Consider the following 17,618-nt stretch of genomic DNA (forward strand, 5'->3'; position numbering starts at 1 on the left):
GGGGGTCCCGAGGAGTGTGGGTCAGTATTTAAAGGGGGCCCCCGGGGAGGGTGTGTCAGTATTTACAGGGAAGGGGAATATGATCATATTTACCAGGTGATCCTGTGATCAAACACAAGTTTCTAACACAAGAGGATAATCAATTAACAAAGAAAGATGATCTCACCCTCTGCTGATTTCCTCGTGATGTTAATTATGTCCGCAGGCTCCAAGCTCAGCTCATCAGTTTGCTGGGCAGTGTATGGTATCAGACACTGCATCTGGGGACAGTCTGTTTGGGAAAAGGAGAGAGATCAATGGGGTCACCTCAAAATTCCACAAACTGACAGCGGAATTGCTGCCTGCACCTCACTGACATGTTGCTCCTGTGATAGAATCCCCAAGGAATCCAAATCCAGGAGTTGCCCACAAATGAGATACACAACAGAGAGTTGGACCTGCCAGTTGTGGCTCAGTGGGGTTGCCTCTGAATTAGAAGGTTGTGGGTTCGAGTCCCACCCCAGAGACTAGATAAGACCCCCAGATCCAAGTTGACACTCCCAGTGTTAGCACTGAGAGAGAGTGCTGCACTGTCAGCAATGCCATCTTTCAGGTGAAACGTTGAACCGGGGCCCTGTCTGCCCCCTCGGGTGTTCCTTCAACAGCCCCTTCTGAACCCGCGGCTTCTACCATCTAGAAGGACAAGCGCAGCAGACACATGGGAACACCACCGCCTGCAAGTTCCCCTCCAAGCCACTCACCATCCTGACTTGGAAATATATTGGCCGTTCCTTCGCTGTCGCTGGGTCAAAATCCTGGAACTCCCTCCCTAACAGTGCCATGGGTGTACCTACACCGCATGGACTGCAGCGGTTCAAGAAGGCAGCTCACCACCACCTCCTCAAGGGCAACTAGGGATGGGCAATAAATACTAGGCACAGACAGCAATGCAAAACTAGGGACCTTAAATATAGGATGAATCCAACTGATGAATCCAACAGGGAATTCAGGAGCAAATTACCCAGAGAGTGGGGAGAATGTGGAACTTGCTAACGCAGGGAGTGGTCGAGGCGAATAGTATGGCACTGCTGAAAAAAGATATGTCAAAGCTTTTCATCTTGACTCATCAGGACACTCGCAAGGACACCAACATTAGGGGAAAACAACAATTTATACAATAACTTACCTGTAAGTCAAACTATGTAGTTGATATCCCGAATTTGGTCTTTGTTGTGCCTTGGTCTCAGGTATACAAATAGTTTTACGGTGGTTGATGTTGGTGTTTTTGAGAGTGTCCTGATGAGTGCTAGAGGAAAAACTTCGACACCTCTCTTTTCTCAGCGATACTCAAGTTCTGTCCTACCAAACGACCATTTGAATAGTATAGACACATTTAAAGGAGAAACCGGACAAACACGTGGGAGAAAGGTATAGACGGATATGGTGATAGGGTGGGATGAAGGATGGGAGGAGACTCACGTGGAGCATAAATACCAGCACGGACCAGATGGGCTGAATGGCCTCTTTCTGTGCTGTAAATTCAATTGTAATTCTAAGCACAAGTGCGATTTTTACCCCAGCGTTCGTAGATTTTGTCATCGTTGGAATCTTCCAGAAGGTTCCGTTTGCCCAACATTAAAGCATCCATCCAGCGGTGCCGGTCAGACCTGGGAACAGAGCTCACATTAAAATCAGGCCTGCCCACGGCTGGATCCCTGGTGATAGGCGGGCATCTCTGCGATTGGACAGACGGGATACTCACTCTGTTGAGGTTTTCACGAGGCGTTCAGATTGCTTGCCCTGATGGTTCTCCAGCAGAATTAATGTGAAGACATTCCCGATTCCGGCTCCCACGGAGTTATTGGCGCATTCCTGCACCTCAACCAGCGATCGATGGGCATAGTCCACCACCTGGTACCTGTCTCCACTGGGCACAGCATCACAGCTTGGTTAGAGGGCCAGAGATTGGCCACGGAAACGGCCAGGGTTATCAATCAAGCTTAAAGTCGGGAGCGAGGAGGGGGAGGAGGAGGGAGGGCAGGGCATGAGCGGGGTGAGGGCAAGAATGTGAGAGAGCAGGGGCATGGGTGCGAGCTGGGGTGGGGGGGTTGCGAGTGGGAGTGGCCTGGGAAATAAGTTGGTGGGGGAACAGGGCCGTGAGCATGGGGGTGGCGGGGGTAAGCGAGTGGGGGGGGTGAAGGCAAATGGGGCGGGCAGAGTAACCGGAGGGGTGAGCCTGTGCGAGCAATGGATGGAGTGGGTGTGGGGGCAGGCATGAGCGACCTGGGGGAGTGGAGGGAGGGGCGCAGGTGTCAGCCAGCAGGGGGGGCGCTCAGGGGCGAGTGACTGGGGTGGGGTGGGGCCGAGCTTAAGCAACCATTGTGCAATAGAGAGAGACCCCTGCTCACTTTAGCACTAACCCCATTGGCCTGCAGTGTGCGTCCTTTCAGATATCAAGTGTGGGAGATTTTTTTTTAATGAAAATATGTACCCCCTCCCCCTCCTGAAGACGTTGGATTTTGCTGGGCCATCCCAGAGAAAGACAGAGCCAAGTGACCATTGTCCACATGAGGACCTGGGTGTATGCAAAGCAATAGAGTCTACCCCATCCTCACTGGCCACCCATTTACGCATTCCAATGGGAAACGTCCGAACAGCGAGGGTCTCTTCTCCCTCTTCCTTTCTCTGTCCTGCGCCTGATCCTTTCCCCATCGCAGCTGCCAGTATTTTATACCAATCCCCGGGGTAGGTCCCATTCCCCCATTTAAACAGGAGGCATCTGGGGGGGCAGACAGTAACGTAGTGTTAAGGTCACTGGGCTGTTAACCTGGAGGTTGAGGCCAATGGTCTAGCGGACACCGGTTCAAATCTCACGGTATCGGCGGGTGAAATTTAAATTAAAATTATTAAAATCTGGAGTATAAAGCTCGTCTCAGTAATGGTGACCATATCATCGATTGTTGTAAAGACCCATCTGGTTCACTAATGCCCCCTTAGGGTAGGAAATCTGCCGTCCTTACCCGGTCTGGCCTATATGTGACTCCAGACCCACAGCGATGTGGTTGGACTCTTAACTGCCCCTCTGAAATGGCCGAGCGAGGTCAGTTCAGGGGGCGATTAGGGATGGGCAACAAATGCTGGCCTAGCCAGCGACCACCCCCTCCCCCCCCACAACCTAATTCCCTTCATCCAATTCCAGGGAAGCTCTGCACCTTTCCAACATTTGTCTCCTGCTTGACACCACAACGAGTTATCCGCTGTTGTTGGGATCTTGCTGTGTGCCGATGGTGGGGGGGGGGGGGGGGGGGGGGGCGCCCTCGTGGCCAAGAGCGATGAGCCTGCCCAGAACGTACAATCGGGCCTCCACGAGGAAGTGAAAGATGGAGGTTTTAAGCGTAACTGGTTGTTCATACAGATCAGAGACTCACCTCCTCTTGTTGGTAATGAGCAGTAGGTCATTGAAGAGGAAGAGGTACAAAGGAGTGACCTTGGGCTTCATCCCAAACAGGTTCCCCCGGAAGACAATCTCGGACAGCTCCCCCTGCTTCTCGAGGTGGCGAAGCTGAGAGATAATAGGAATAGCCTGAAAATGCACAACAGAGTTTGAGGGGGGAAGGGAAGAGAATTAGCGACTCCCTCATTTGTTGACCAGATGGAACTGATTACAACAACAACTTGTATTCAAATAGCACCTTTAATGAGGTAGAAATCGCAGAACAGTTACAGCGCCGGAGACCATTCGGCCTGTTGTGTCCCTGCTGGCTCTCTGGAAGCGTAACTCAGCTCGTCCCACTTCCCGCACGTAACCACGTAACGTTTCTCTCTCTCTCTAGATCATTGTCCGATTCTCTTCTGATAGCCGTCACTGAATCTGCCTCCACCACACTCTCAGGCCGTGCACTCCAGAGCCTAAACATCCGCTGTGTATAAAGGTCCTTCATGTCTCCATTGCTTCTTTTGCCAATCACCTTAAATCCGTACCCTCTGGTTCTCGATCCTTCAGCCAGTGGGAACAGTTGCTCCCCAATCGACTCTGTCCAGACCCCTCATGATTTTGAGCACCTCTATCAAATCTCCTCTCAACCTTCCCTTCTCTAAAAGGGACCAGCCCCAGCTTCTCCGATCTGTCCACAGAACTGAACTCCCTCATCACTGGAACCATTGAGGAATCTTTTCTGCACCCTCTTGTAAAGCCTTCAGACCAAAAGACCATAAGACGTAGGAGCAGAAGTAGGCCATTCAGCCCATCGAGAATGCTCCGCCATTCAATGAGATCATGGCTGATCTGATAATCCTCAACTCCACTTTCCTGCCTTTTCCCCCCATAACCCTTGATTCCCTTACTGATTAAAAATCTGTCTATATCAGCCTTGAATATACTTAACAACCCAGCCTCTACAGCCCTCTGCGGTAAAGAATTCCATAGATTCACTACCCTCTGAGAGAAGAAATTCCTCCTCATCTCTGTCTTAAATGAGCGACCCCTTACTCTGAGATTATGCCCTCTGGTCCTAGACTCTCCCACAAGGGGAAACAACCTCTCAGTATCTATCCTGTCAAGCCCCCTAAGAATCTTATATGTTTCAATAAGGTCGCCTTTCATTCTTCCAAACTCCAATAAGTACAGGCCCAACCTTCTCAACCTCTCCTCAAAAGAAAATCCCTCCATACCCGGGATCAACCTAGTGAACCTTCTCTGGACTGTCTCCAATGCCAGTATATCTTTCCTTAGATAAGGGGAACAAAACTGTTTACAGTATTCTAGATGTGGTCTAACTAGTGCCTTGTATAGTTTTAGCAAGACTTCCCTATTTTTATACTCCATTCCCTTTGAAATAAAGGCCAACATTCCAATTGCCTTCCCTATTACCTGTTGAACTTGTATGTTAGCTTTTTGAGATTCATGCATGAGGACTCCCAAATCCCTCTGTGCAATAGCTTTCTGCAGTCTTTCTCCATTTAAATAATATTCACTCCTCTATTCTCCCTGCCAAAGTGCATAACTTCGCATTTTCCCCACATTATATTCCATCTGCCACATTTTTTGCCCACTCACTTAACCTGTCTATATCCCTCTGTAGACTCTTTGGTCCTTCCTACAGTCCGGTGCCCAGAATTGGATACAACACTCCAGCGGAGGCCGAACATACGAACGAGGAGCAGGAGTAGGCCACTCGGCCCCTCGAGCCTGCTCCACCACTCAACAAGATCACGGCTGACCTGATTTTCATCTCAACCCCACCTTCCTGCCTACCCGCCATAACCTATTACCCTCTCACTTGGCAAGAATCTATCCACCTCGGCCTTAAAAATAATCAAAGGCTCTGCTTCCACCGCCTTTTCAGGAAGGGAGTTCCAAACACTCACTACCCTCAGAAAAAAATTCTCCTCATCTCTGTCTTAAATGGGCGACTCCTTATTTTTGTGACCCCTAGTTCTAGGTTCTCCCACAAGAGGAAACTCCCTCTCCACATCCAAAGGTTCATCATAACCTTGTACTCTACACCTCTTTATAAAGCCCAGTTTCCCACGAAATGGTTGAGGTAACAAAAAGGTCCGGAGGCATTTTGCAGGAGCATTAAACCAGACAGAAATTTGATCCTGGCCCACGAGGAAACATTAGGACACGTGACCAATAGCTTGACCAAAGAGGTCAGTTCCTGCGAGGAGGAGGAGGGGATTAGGGAGGAAATTCGAGAGCTTGGGGCCCAGGCAGGTGAAGGCAGGGCCGCCAGAGGGGGAGTGATTAAAATCGAGGATGCTCAAGAAGCCAGAGTTGGAGGAGCCTAGGAGCCTCGAAGAGTTGCAGGGCTGGAGGAGGTTAGAGAGATAGGAAGGCGGAGGGGGAGTGGAGGTGAGGCCACGAGGCTGAGAATCTTAAAATCGAGGCATTACCAGGAGCCAATGTAGGTCAGCGAGCAGAGGGGATGATGGCTGAACTGGACCTGATGTGAGTTAGGACACGGGGGCAGCAGAGTTTAGGACGCGTTCGAGTTTACAGAGGGTAGAATGTGGGAGGCCGGCCGGCCGGAATAGTCAAGGCTAGAGGTAACTAAGAGATAGGTGAGGGTTTCAGCAGCAGATTAGCCGCGGCAGGGGCAGGGTTGGGCTGTGTTTCAGGCGTGGAAGTGCTCATCCAGTCCTGGATGTCAGGTAAGCAGTCCGGCAATTTAGGGGGAGTCGAGAGGGGTGGTGGTGGTGAGGTGGAGCTGCCCATCATCGGCAGACATGTGAAAACTAACCCTGTGCTTTTGATGATGTCGCTGATCCAAGGATAGATCCTTGCGGGGGACACCAGAGGTAACGGTGCAGGAGCAGGGAAGAGAAGCCATTGCCAGAGATCGCCCGGCTACAATGAGAGAGATAAGAATGGAAGCAGGTGAGGGCTGTCCCACCCAGCTGGATGGCAGTGGAGAGGCGGAGGAGGAGGATGGTGTGGTCGACTGTGTCCAAAGGCTGCAGACAGGCCGAGAAGGACGAGGAGGGACAGTTTCACACAGGATGGTCACTTGTGACATTGGAAGCCCTCGGACCTTCTGCCCAACAAGTCACAAGAATTTTGTTCCTCTACAGGATTGTATGGGAAGATACCAAACCCTTGACCCTCTGTCCTCACAAACTATCATCCCATCAGCAACCTCCACTTCCCAATCAAGATCTCTGACCCAGGGCTTCCAGCCAGTTTAAACTCCATTACCTTTAGTTTATCAAACTCCAGCTTCTTTCCAATGTGGATCATTTCCTCCATTTGCTTCATTATCCCGACTTCCCGGTTGCACTCTTCAATGATCTGGGAAGAGGACGGAAGTTGGACGAGATGGGAGTTGAAGTTAAAATGGACAGGACTGTGAAAGTCTCCTCTCTCCCTGTGGCTGAAGGGGACCCCGTGGTAAATGGGTTTGGTGAAACCAGGGTCATCGTGCACCCGAGTCCCACAGCAGAGAACAACTGAACAAAATTATTGATCTGACCGTGGAGAAAGGGAAACAGTCAAACTGGTAGAGTAAAGGGAGTTCTGAGGTTGGGCTTTACTCTGTATCTAACCCCATACTGTACCTGTCCTGGGATTGTTTGATGGGGACAGTGTAGAGGGAGCTTTACTCTGTATCTAACCCCGTGCTGTACCTGTCCTCGGAGTGTTTGATGGGGACGGTGTAGAGGGAGCTTTACTCTGTATCTAACCCCATGCTGTACCTGTCCAGAGTGTGTTTGATGGGGACAGTGTAGAGGGAGCTTTACTCTGTATCTAACCCCATGCTGTACCTGCCCTGTGAGTGTTTGATAGGGACAGCGTAGAGGGAGCTTTACTCTGTATCTAACCCCGTGCTGTACCTGCCCTGTGAGTGTTTGATAGGGACAGTGTAGAGGGAGCTTTACTCTGTATCTAACCCCGTGCTGTACCTGTCCTGTTAACAAGGTAATGATCATGGTTTAAGTTAGTGATTGGAGCTCTTCTCCTGGTTAACCATTAGATTGCTACTCAATTCTGGCTTAGTGAATGTGCTTGGATTCTCATTCTTACCTTGGATACGAGGCCTAGTGCTTTCGAGGCAGTTTCTTCGTTCACTGATCCAACCTCGGATCTTTGGAGTATATTCTAAAGAGATAAAAGCGTCTCAGAACTGGGACCAACTTTAAAAAGAAAGACTTGCATTTCTAGGGCACCTTTCACAGCCTCAGGGCATCCCAGTGCGTTTTACGACCAATGAAAAATGTAGGAAAATCAGCAGCCAATCCGTGCACAACAAGCTCCCACAAGCAGCACTGCGACAATGACCGGATCGTCTGTTTTTAGTGATGTTGACGGAGGGATAAGTGTTGGCCCTGGATACTGGGGAGAGCTCCCCTGCTCATCGTCAAAATGGAGGCCCCCCCACCGAGAGGGCAGATGGGAGCCTGGCTTTACCATCTCCATCCAAAAAGACGGCACCCTCCGACAGTGCAGCAGTCCTTCAGTACCGCACTGGGAATGTCGGCCTAGACTTCCGTGCCCAGTCTCTCAGGCAACGTCTGCACTTATTTGGGTGCACCTACTTGAGGCCTCGGGTATGGGCCAGCAGCTCATTGGCAAGTGGGACCATTTGATTCAAAATAATTCTTGCGCACGACCAAAATCTATCCACGAGGGACTGATCCAACTGATCCTTCAGGGCACCCACCACGAGTCCCGGCCTACTCTCGCCTCCAGTTCCGTACAGCCCGGTTAATTCTTATTGCTTTCAAGGTAGTGAATTAATGTTGACAATGTCACTTTCCTCCAAAGGAGGAGGGAAAAACAGAGACACAAAACCCGACTGCAGTCTTTCCACGAGCGGGTTCCAAACCTCACGGTTTTTGCCGAGATGTAGGAGGTTTGGAGCTTCACGGTGCTCAATTCCTGATCACATCAACGGTGTTGGGTAGTGGCAAGTTGGGAATTCTGTGGCGAGTAACCCACCAACTCACCTCCCAACTCCCCAGAGCCTGTCCACCATCTACAAGGCACAAGTCTGGAGTGTGATGGAATACTCCCCACTTGCCTGGATGAGTGCAGCTCCCACAACACTCAAGAAGCTCGACACCATCCAGGACAAAGCAGCCCTGCTTGACTGGCACCCCATCCACAAACATTCACTCCCTCCACCACCGATGCACAGTAGCAGCAGTGTGTGTACCATCTACAAGATGCACTGCAGCAACTCACCAAAGCTCCTTCGACACCACCTTCCAAACCCATGACCACTACCACCTAGAAGGACAAGGGCAGCAGGCACATGGAAACACCAATACCTGGAAGTTTCTCTCCAAGCCACTCACCATCCTGACTTGGAAATATATCGGCCGTTCCTTCACTGTCGCTGGGTCAAAATCCTGGAACTCCCTCCCTAACAGCACTGTGGGTGTACCTACACCACAGGGACTGCAGCGGTTCAAGGAGGCAGTTCACTGCCACCTTCTCAAGGGGCAATTAGGGATGGCGAACAAATTCTGGCTTTGCCAGTGCCGTTCATATCCTATGGAAGGATAATAAAAAAAACCCTGGGGACTGACCGTGGGCTAAAATTGGAGGGAAAGTCACACCTAGGCAGTCATTGGGACCTCCTGTTGGGGCCAGTTCTGGGGGTGGAGTGATCGAGAATTCAAGAAGGCATGTGGCTCAAACCAACTCAGCCGAAGATCGAGGATAAAAATACAACGTGGTGAGGAAACGTACCCTTAACACCCCTCTTAATACAAAATAAAAGCAAAATACTAGGGAGGCTGGAAACCTGAAACAATATCAGAGAATGCTGGAAAAACTCAGCAGGTCTGGCAGCATCGGCGGAGAGAGAAACAGAGTTAACGTTTCGAGTCCGTATGACTCTTCTTCAGAGCTGAAGAGACGTGGAAACGTGATGAAGTTTATACTGTTTACTGGAGCAGGTGAAGCTGGATAGAAGGCCAGCGATAGGCTAAGGAGAGATTGACAAAGATGTCATGAACAAAAGGGAGTGTTAATGGTAGTGGCAAGGACCAAAAAAAAAAAGTGCTGTTAGTGGCATAAAGGTAAGAAAGCAAAATGTGATAATAGCAGAACAAGGGTAGCATTGTGTGAAAGAGCAACACAGAACAAGTAACAGACGGCCCTGTGGGGGATGGGGTGGGGAGAGAGGGGGGGAAAAAGGATCAAAAATGGGATAAGGGGGGTAAAAAGCAGCCAAAAGCTCCCCCCACAAGCCCTCCCTCACCTGACGCTTCCCCCACCCCTTCCCCCACCTTCCCACATTTGGCACTTCCTCCAACGTCCCCTCCTCCCCGCCTTCCCTACCTCTGACACTCCCACCCCCCACCCCCCACACCCTCCCGCACCAACCCCGCCCACTGCACCCCTCCCCCCCCACCCTCTCAGGTTCCACAGAGCGCCTCGCGGCTGAGACGGTTCGGGCCTGGCCTACCTCGAGCAGCATCTTGATCCGCATGATCCGTTGGAAAGGGAGGAGCAGGAAGGACATGAGCGGCAACCGCTCGCATCGCGGAAGCTCCTGGAGACGGACAACCGCAGCGGCGAACTGAGCGTTCTCCTCCCTGTGCGGAGAGAGGGGGCGAGAAACAGCGTGAGCCCTTTCCACCTGTAACCCCCCCCCTCCTCACTTCTCTGGCTCTGAATGGAGAACCACTCCCCAGGAAGTGACATCGCACTCAAACCCCACCCCTCCCCCACCACCTCAAACAACAACAACAACTTGCATTTAGGCGGCGACTTTAACATAGGACTCCCGAGGCTCTTCACAGGCCTCGGTGGTTGACACAAAGGGAGGTATTAGGGACAGGGTGGCCTAAAGGAGGTCAGTTTTAAGGAGCAGCTTATAGGAAGGGAGGGAGGCGGCGAGGGTTAGGAAAGGAATTCCAGAGCTTTAGGGCCCAGCTGTACATCTGTGGCGTGCCGGGCCCAGCGCCTTTGAACATTAACAACAATATCAAGAGTTAACGGCTAAGGGAATCAACCCGACACAAAATCTGGAGCGGAGTCCCATTAGGTCGTCGGCGTAGGAGGGAAACGATAGAATGGTGGAACGGGACTGACTGGATTGCTCTACAGAGAGCTTGCTTGGGCTCGATCGATGGGCCGAATGGTCACCTACTGCACAATAACGACTCTTAAGAAAAGCTAAGGTGAGGTTGGGAAGCAGCGATTCGCAGGTACTTCCTTTCAATCGAGTCTCTTGCATTGGCTGCTCGCTCTACAGTCAAGTTAGCAACTGCTACAGCCAACCAGGCCCCAGGCCGTATAGGTGTTTGCCTTTCCGCTGGACGTCAGCCTATGGAGGTTGGCGGGGGGTGGTGGTTACAGAGGCAAGTCTGCACCTCCCAAAACCAGGCCAAGACTATGCTGCAAACAACAATATTCTTCCCGCTCGGAAGCCGGAACGAGAGGGCTGTGTTTCCCTAGCACGAGCAACCAGCCACACGAGGGTAGGCAAGACAGCCCCGATTGCCCGCGAGCTACTCAAAGCTCGGTGCCGACATTGCCGCTCAACAAGCCACTGGATTGGCCGTTGCGGGCTCAACTCGAGGGGCTTAATTACACCATCCACTGGCATGGAAAGAGCGCAGGAGATCGCCATTAGCGTGGCGTGGGCTTCACAGTGAGCAAGCGGCCGGCACAGATGCCAATCACAACCTGGGGGGTGCCTCATCTCCCCCATTGCAGCTGCCATTTGGCGGGCAGAGCAGTCAACGTCGTATGCGCCTACGCACCAACTCTGTATGGGCAGCCATCTCGGGCAAGGAGCATTTCTAGGAGACGTTCCGAGGAACCTTCCAAATGGCGAGAGGCTGTTCCATCCTGGGTGATGCCAATGCACACGTTGGGGCAGACCCAGTCGTTGTGTGTGCTGGCGAGTGTGGCACGAGGGCCCTTGAGACCGATTGTCACGCCTGGGAGTCGCCAGCTGGCAAGGGGAAAATGGCGACACCTCCTGCGGGCTGGCGTACACACCGCCACGATGATCAGTGGCTAAAGTGGCATTAGGTGCCAACGCCAAAAGCAACAGCGACCCACAAGGTTTTAGCGGGCGTCTTGATGGCAGAGGCTGCCTCTCAAGGACTGGCCTCTTCAGCCATTGTCAGAAGTGTGCCACGTGAAGATACCCCTCTGTTGATGGAAGGAAGCTGTACAGGGCCCAGGGCAGGTGCAGACTCGGCCGCCAACGGTGGAGCGATTAAAGTTGGCGATGCCCAAAAGGCCAGAACGGAGGAGCGCAGAGACCTCGGAGGGCCCATGAGGGTGGAGGAGATTAGATAGGGAGGGGCGAGGCCTTGGAGGGATTAGAAAACAAGGATGAGAATCTTAAAACCGAGACGTCGCTTGACCAGGAACCAATGTAGATCAGTGAGCACAGGGATGATAGAGGAATGGGACCAAGCATGAGTAAGGACGTGGGGACAGCAGTAGTTTAGAGAGAACAGAGAACTAAATGCATTATTTAGGGAGCTTGTTTCATGACACCAGGACACCTCAAAGCGCTTTGTAGGTGACAAAGTACTTTGAAAGCGGGGTAAGGTAGGGAAATGCAATGTTGCACGTAGCAAAACAGCCATGAAATAAACAGCCGGGTTATCCGGCTTTGAAAAGACGGTGTTGGTCGAGGGGTGAACTGGGATCCCAGTGCCCGTGGATCGTTCACATTCCCCTGAAAGAGGCTTGACATCTCATCGGAGCAAAGTCAGTTCCCTCAGCGCCCGCTCCCTCAGTGCACCAGCATCAGTCTAGACCACATGCTGAAGTCACTGGAGTTGGACTTGAACCCACAACCTGCTGACTCAAGAGAGAGTGAGCGAGCTACCTGATGAAGCATGGCTGACACGCGCTGAATCATCTCGGAAACAGTAATAATAATCTGCAGGCTGCATAGTCAGAGACCGGAATCATTTCTTACATGAGTTGGCTGTACTTCTGTTCCTGATACAGCTGGTTACGCACATAATCAACATACACCTGGAAGTTGTGCTGGGCGTGCAAATAAATGATGTCGCACACGTCCTTAATCTTTATACACTCGTCCATGCGATCTTCCAGGTCCTTCAGAAAACTGTTTTTAAAAAAAAGGATAAAAGAAGCGAATTACTTCCTCGTGGGTCGATATCGTCTCTCAGGCCTCTGCCAACTCGGGGACTTGCCACTAGGTGGTGATCACCATGACAACGCGGCCTAGATTTGAGGCCCTGCTTGTTTCGTGTGGCAGAAGGGAGAGAGAGAGAGAGAGATGTTTTGGAGGCCGAACCCCTGTCCTTGGTACTTCCATTATTTAACCCCCTAAAGTCAAAGCGCTGACTAAAGTTCTGGATTTCCAATCGCCTGGAAATCTTCGCTGCACCAATCAGGGTCAGAGGTGAAAGGGCAACGGCCTCACAGATTACAAACACGCATTCAAGTCGCTCCTCTCCCTCCCGCACCAGAACGAACTGGAGGTTACCCAAAGTTCCATCCTTCTGCACTCTGGACCAGACCCTTAATGAAGAGGTTACAAAGTTGACGGGCTGCTGCAACACATGGGCACATCCCTCTCAAAACCGTATCCAGGGTATTCCACCTCCACAACACCAGTGCCAAAAAAGAATTGCATATCTACATGGATGGCCAGCGGCTAAAACATGATCCCAACCCAATGTACTTGGAAGTGACTCTAGATGGGACCCTGTCCTTCCTGGAACAACTGAGGGAAACAGCAGCAAAAAGTCAAAATCAGAGACAACCCGCTGACCAAGCTCGCTGGATCTACGTGGGCCGCTGCTACCACTACACTCTGGACCTCAGATCTCGCCCTATCATGCTCTGCAGCAGCATACTGAGCATCTGTCTGGCACAAGTCATCTCACACACACATCTTGACACTCAACTGAATGCGACAATATGCACCATGACTGGAATTCTCCACTCAATACCCCTGTCCTGTCCTCGCGAAGATAACTCCCCCCGCACAAGTGTCGACTAACGCAAACCCACGAGCTGGTCGATGCCATCCGTGCCACGCTTCACTCCCCACTCCACGATGACCTGTTCTACCCACCTATTGCCCGCCGTCCATCTCAGTGCCCCAAACGGAGCAACATTCCTCAGCAAGATCTACCAGCAAGCATCCTTCGGATCAAGGAATGGGAAAAAAACCCCCCCAGAAAATCACTAAAGTTCCTCGTGACGAACCCAGCCTGTTGAATGGCAGGGCTAAAACTACCAAAGCAGGAGTGGTCCTTGTTAAACAGGTTCAGGCTACCAACCTCCACGCAGCCAACCTCCATTGCCCGGACCTCAGTTCAAAGCCCTCACGCACTTGCGGAGAGATACAAACAATTCTGCATTTTGCAGAGGGAGTGTGCCCTCTACAGACTAACCGATGAACCAATCACCTTAAACTCGGCAAATGAAGAGGCTATCATGTGGCTTCTGGGATTTGCGTTTGCCAAATAAATAAATTTTAACAAGCACAGAAGGAAGCCACTCGGCACTTCATGTCCATGCTGGCTCTCTACAAGATCAGCTCACCTCATCCCACTCCCCTACCCTTTCCCCGGTATGCTGTAAATTTCTTTCCTCTTCAGTTAATTATCCAATTCCCTTTGGAGGGCCGCGATTGAATCCACCTCCATCACACCCTCAGGCAGTCTACTTCAGACCTTGACGACTCTCTGTGCAAAACCTTTCTCCTCGTGTCTCCATTGCTTCCCTTGTAAATCACCTTCAATCTGTGCCCTCCTCGTTCTCGATCCTTCCGCCAATGGGAACAGTTTCTCCCTGTCTACTCTGTCCAGACCCCTCGTGGTTTTGAACACCTCGATCAAATCTCCTCTCAACCTTCTCTTCTCCGAGGAAAACAGTCCCAACTTCCCCAATCTTTCGACACAACTGAACTTCCTCATCCCAGGAATCATTTCTTTGAATCTCTTCAGCACTCTCCCGGCACATCCTCCTTAAAATGAGGGCATCCAGAACTGGACTCCAATTGAGGCCAAACCAGTTTTTTTTTTTAAACACACTAAGATAAAAGCAAAAAACTGTGGATGCTGGAAATCCAAAACAAAAACAAAAATAGCTGGAAAAACTCAGCAGGTCTGACAGCATCTGCGGAGAGGGATACAGTTGACGTTTCGAGTCCGTCTTTGGCTGTCTCTTCTTGGCCTCCACCTATCACTGGCTCCCTATTCAGCTCTCCTGTCCCAACCCCTTCTACCAGCTTATATTTCATCTCATTTCTATATGTCTTAGTTCTGTTGAAGGGTCATACGGACTCGAAACGTCAACTGTATCCCTCTCCGCAGATGCTGTCAGACCTGCTGAGTTTTTCCAGCTATTTTTGTTCTTGTTCCAGTTTTTTTTTTAAAAACGCAGGTTTATCACAACCCTCCTTGTTTTAGTGCGCTGCGCCCCTATTTATAAACCCTGTCTGCTTTATTGGCCACTTTCTCAACCTGTCCTTCCACCTTCAATGATTTGTGTACACGCACCCCCAAGTCCCTCTGCTGCTGCACCCTCTCTAACAAACACCATGATTCGGAAGAGCTAGCCTGGCACGGAAGTGGGGAGCGCCCCGAGGGCTTCAGGCCCTCACCGCTGCGCTTCAGGCCCGTTAATGACTAGGCCGTGTGGAGGGGGGGGTCTGAATTGTTAACAGCCGCCCTGTACCTTTCGCTAACTTCCTTCACTCTGGTGATGCACGAAAAGAGTGTCTTTTTGTCGCGTAAAATGATGGTTTCGTTCAGGTCCCTGCTGTCCATGAAATGCTCGGTGAGAACGTTCAGGCTGCGAAGGTACGAGGCCTCGGATGTCAGAACTTCAAACATGCTCTGCAACAAAGCGAATTGCAGAGTCACCGCCAAGGCAGATCCCCCAAAAAAAACACAAAACAACAACTTGCATTTATATCGCAACTTTAATTTTGGAAAGACACCTCAGAGCACTTTGCAGGAATAGAATTCGACATCGAGTCATATAAGGCGATGATAGGGACAGGTGACCAAGCGCTTGGTCAAAGAGGTAGATTTTAAGGAGTGTCTTAAAGGAGGAGAGAGAGAGGGAGGGAGGCGGGGAGGTTTAGGGAGGGAATTCCAGAGTTTCAGGGCCTAGGCAGCTGAAGGCACGGCCGCCAGTGGCGGAGCGATTAAAAATCGGGGGATGCTCGAGAGAACAGAATTGGAGATCCGAGGGCTATTGGAGGTTACAGAGATAGGGAGGGGAGCGAGGCCACGGAGGGGTTTTTACATGAGGGTGAGGTTTTAAATTCAAGACGTTGCTGGACTGGGAGCCAATATAGGTCGGCGAGCACAAGGGTGAAGGGTAAACGGTCCATTGCTCAGTAATGAAATCCAGTCCCCATTTTAAAAGCTGATATATAGAACGCACCACACAGAAACAGGCCATTCAGCCCAGGTTTTTATGCTCTACATGAACCTCCTCCTATCCTTCTTCATCTCATATCAGTCCTTATTACTATAATCCTACAATAAATTCCTATGTTCCCGATCTATAATATAAATATGTCACACCGTCCTTTCACCCTCTCGCCAGTAGCACTGCAGTGCCTCCACTGGTGAGAGAGAGTGCAATTCAGCGTGACCAGTTTACATAGAAAAATTTCATTATAAATATTGGGCACAGGAATCTGTGAAGGGAAAATGGTTGGCAGGAACAATAGTTGGCAGAGACAAAAAAACATGGAGATGGTGGCATAGTGGTAATGTCATTGGGTTAGTAATCCAGAGGCCCAGGGTAATGCTCTGGGGACACGGGTTCAAATCTCACCATGGCAGCTGGTAGAAATTGAATTCAATAAATCTTGGATATTAAGCTAGTCTCAGTAATGGTGACCGTGGCAACTATCAATTGTTGTAAAAATCTGCTTCACTAATGCCCCTTTAGGGAAGGAAACCTGCCGTCCTTACCCGGTCTGGCCTACATGTGACTCCAGACCCACAGCAACGTGGTTGACTCTTAACTGCCCCTCTGAAATGGCCCAGCGAGCCCACTCAGTTCAAGGGCAATTAGGGATGGGCAACAAATGCTGGCCTTGCCAGCGACGCCCACATCCCATGAAAGGATTTTAAAAAATCATTAGGTTCATAAAAATCAGTAGGAAGATGAGAGACTGCAGAGAGAGTCTTTTCAATGAATGTCTTCTTGTTTAAGGATCGGCTCCGATCCTCTTATTTTCATTTCAGTTTAGACCTTTTAAGGGCTAACCTTTACTAACAAAGTGGTCATTCATCAGCCTGTATTAAAGTAATAAACCACAGTAATAACTCATTAAAAAAAAACTTGTCTTCACCACTAACCTTTAAACCTTGTCTGTTTGCCAAGGTGCACTGGAGCGTTCTTCACCCAAGTGTCTTTGATCAAACTCTCGTTGTTAATAGAATGACAGGCTTAAAACAGCTCAACGAGACAGTGGGAGATCTCGCATTGATACAATGCCTTGCATGACCTCTGGATGTCCCAAAGTGCTTTACAGCCAATGAAGCACCTTTCCCAAGTGTAGCCACTGTTTTGACGTGGGAAACGCAGCAGCCAATTTGCGCACAGCAAGCTCCCACGAACAGCAATGTGATAAAAGACCAGATCATTTTTTTTTTAAAGAAGTGATGTCCGTTGAGGGTTGAGTATCACCAGGGAGAACTACGAACATACAAATTAGGAGCAGGAGTAGGCCACTCAGCCCCTCGAGCCTGCTCCGCCATTCAATAAGATCAAGGCCGATCTGATTGTAACCTCAACCCCACATTCCCGGCTACCCCCGATAACCTTTCACCCCCTTGCTTACCAAGAATCTAACCACCTCTGTCTTAAAAACATTCAAAGATTCTGCTTCCACTGCCTTTTGAGGAAGAGAGTTCCAAAGACTCATGACCCTCGGAGAAAAAAAAATTTCTCCTCATCTCTGTCCTAAATGGGCGACCCCTTATTTTTTAAACAGTGACCCCTAGCACTCCCCGTGCTCTTCTTCGGAACAGTTACGTGGGATCTTTTACATCTGCCCGAGTGGGTTTAATATCTCATCTGAAAGGCAGCACCTCAAGCAGTGCAGCATTCCCTCCAGACTGCACTGGGATCTCATGCTCCGGTTTCTGGAGTGGGGGGGTTTGAACTAGTAACGTTATTAACAGCCACAAAAGAAAAACACAGTAAAATA

At 50.4% G+C, this 17,618-nt stretch overlaps 1 protein-coding gene across 1 annotated transcript in view; it reads right to left on the minus strand.

Annotated features, from left to right (window-relative positions):
- The window catches only part of LOC144671804 (uncharacterized), a gene marked incomplete at its 5' end in the record, with an annotated part of 36,461 nt that overhangs the window by 3,812 nt on the left and 15,031 nt on the right, over positions 1-17,618 (minus strand). Inside the window, 9 exons of the mRNA XM_078533851.1 lie at positions 167-271; positions 1,555-1,646; positions 1,742-1,924; positions 3,408-3,562; positions 6,677-6,769; positions 7,502-7,576; positions 9,894-10,023; positions 12,378-12,530; positions 15,119-15,279. Of these exons, the coding sequence (XP_078389977.1) occupies positions 167-271; positions 1,555-1,646; positions 1,742-1,924; positions 3,408-3,562; positions 6,677-6,769; positions 7,502-7,576; positions 9,894-10,023; positions 12,378-12,530; positions 15,119-15,279 (1,147 nt within the window). The remainder of the gene's footprint in view (positions 1-166; positions 272-1,554; positions 1,647-1,741; positions 1,925-3,407; positions 3,563-6,676; positions 6,770-7,501; positions 7,577-9,893; positions 10,024-12,377; positions 12,531-15,118; positions 15,280-17,618) is intronic.

The sequence above is a fragment of the Cetorhinus maximus genome, chromosome 34 (genome assembly GCF_964194155.1).
Source record: "Cetorhinus maximus chromosome 34, sCetMax3.hap1.1, whole genome shotgun sequence".
In the NCBI taxonomy this organism is placed as follows: Eukaryota; Metazoa; Chordata; class Chondrichthyes; order Lamniformes; family Cetorhinidae; genus Cetorhinus; species Cetorhinus maximus.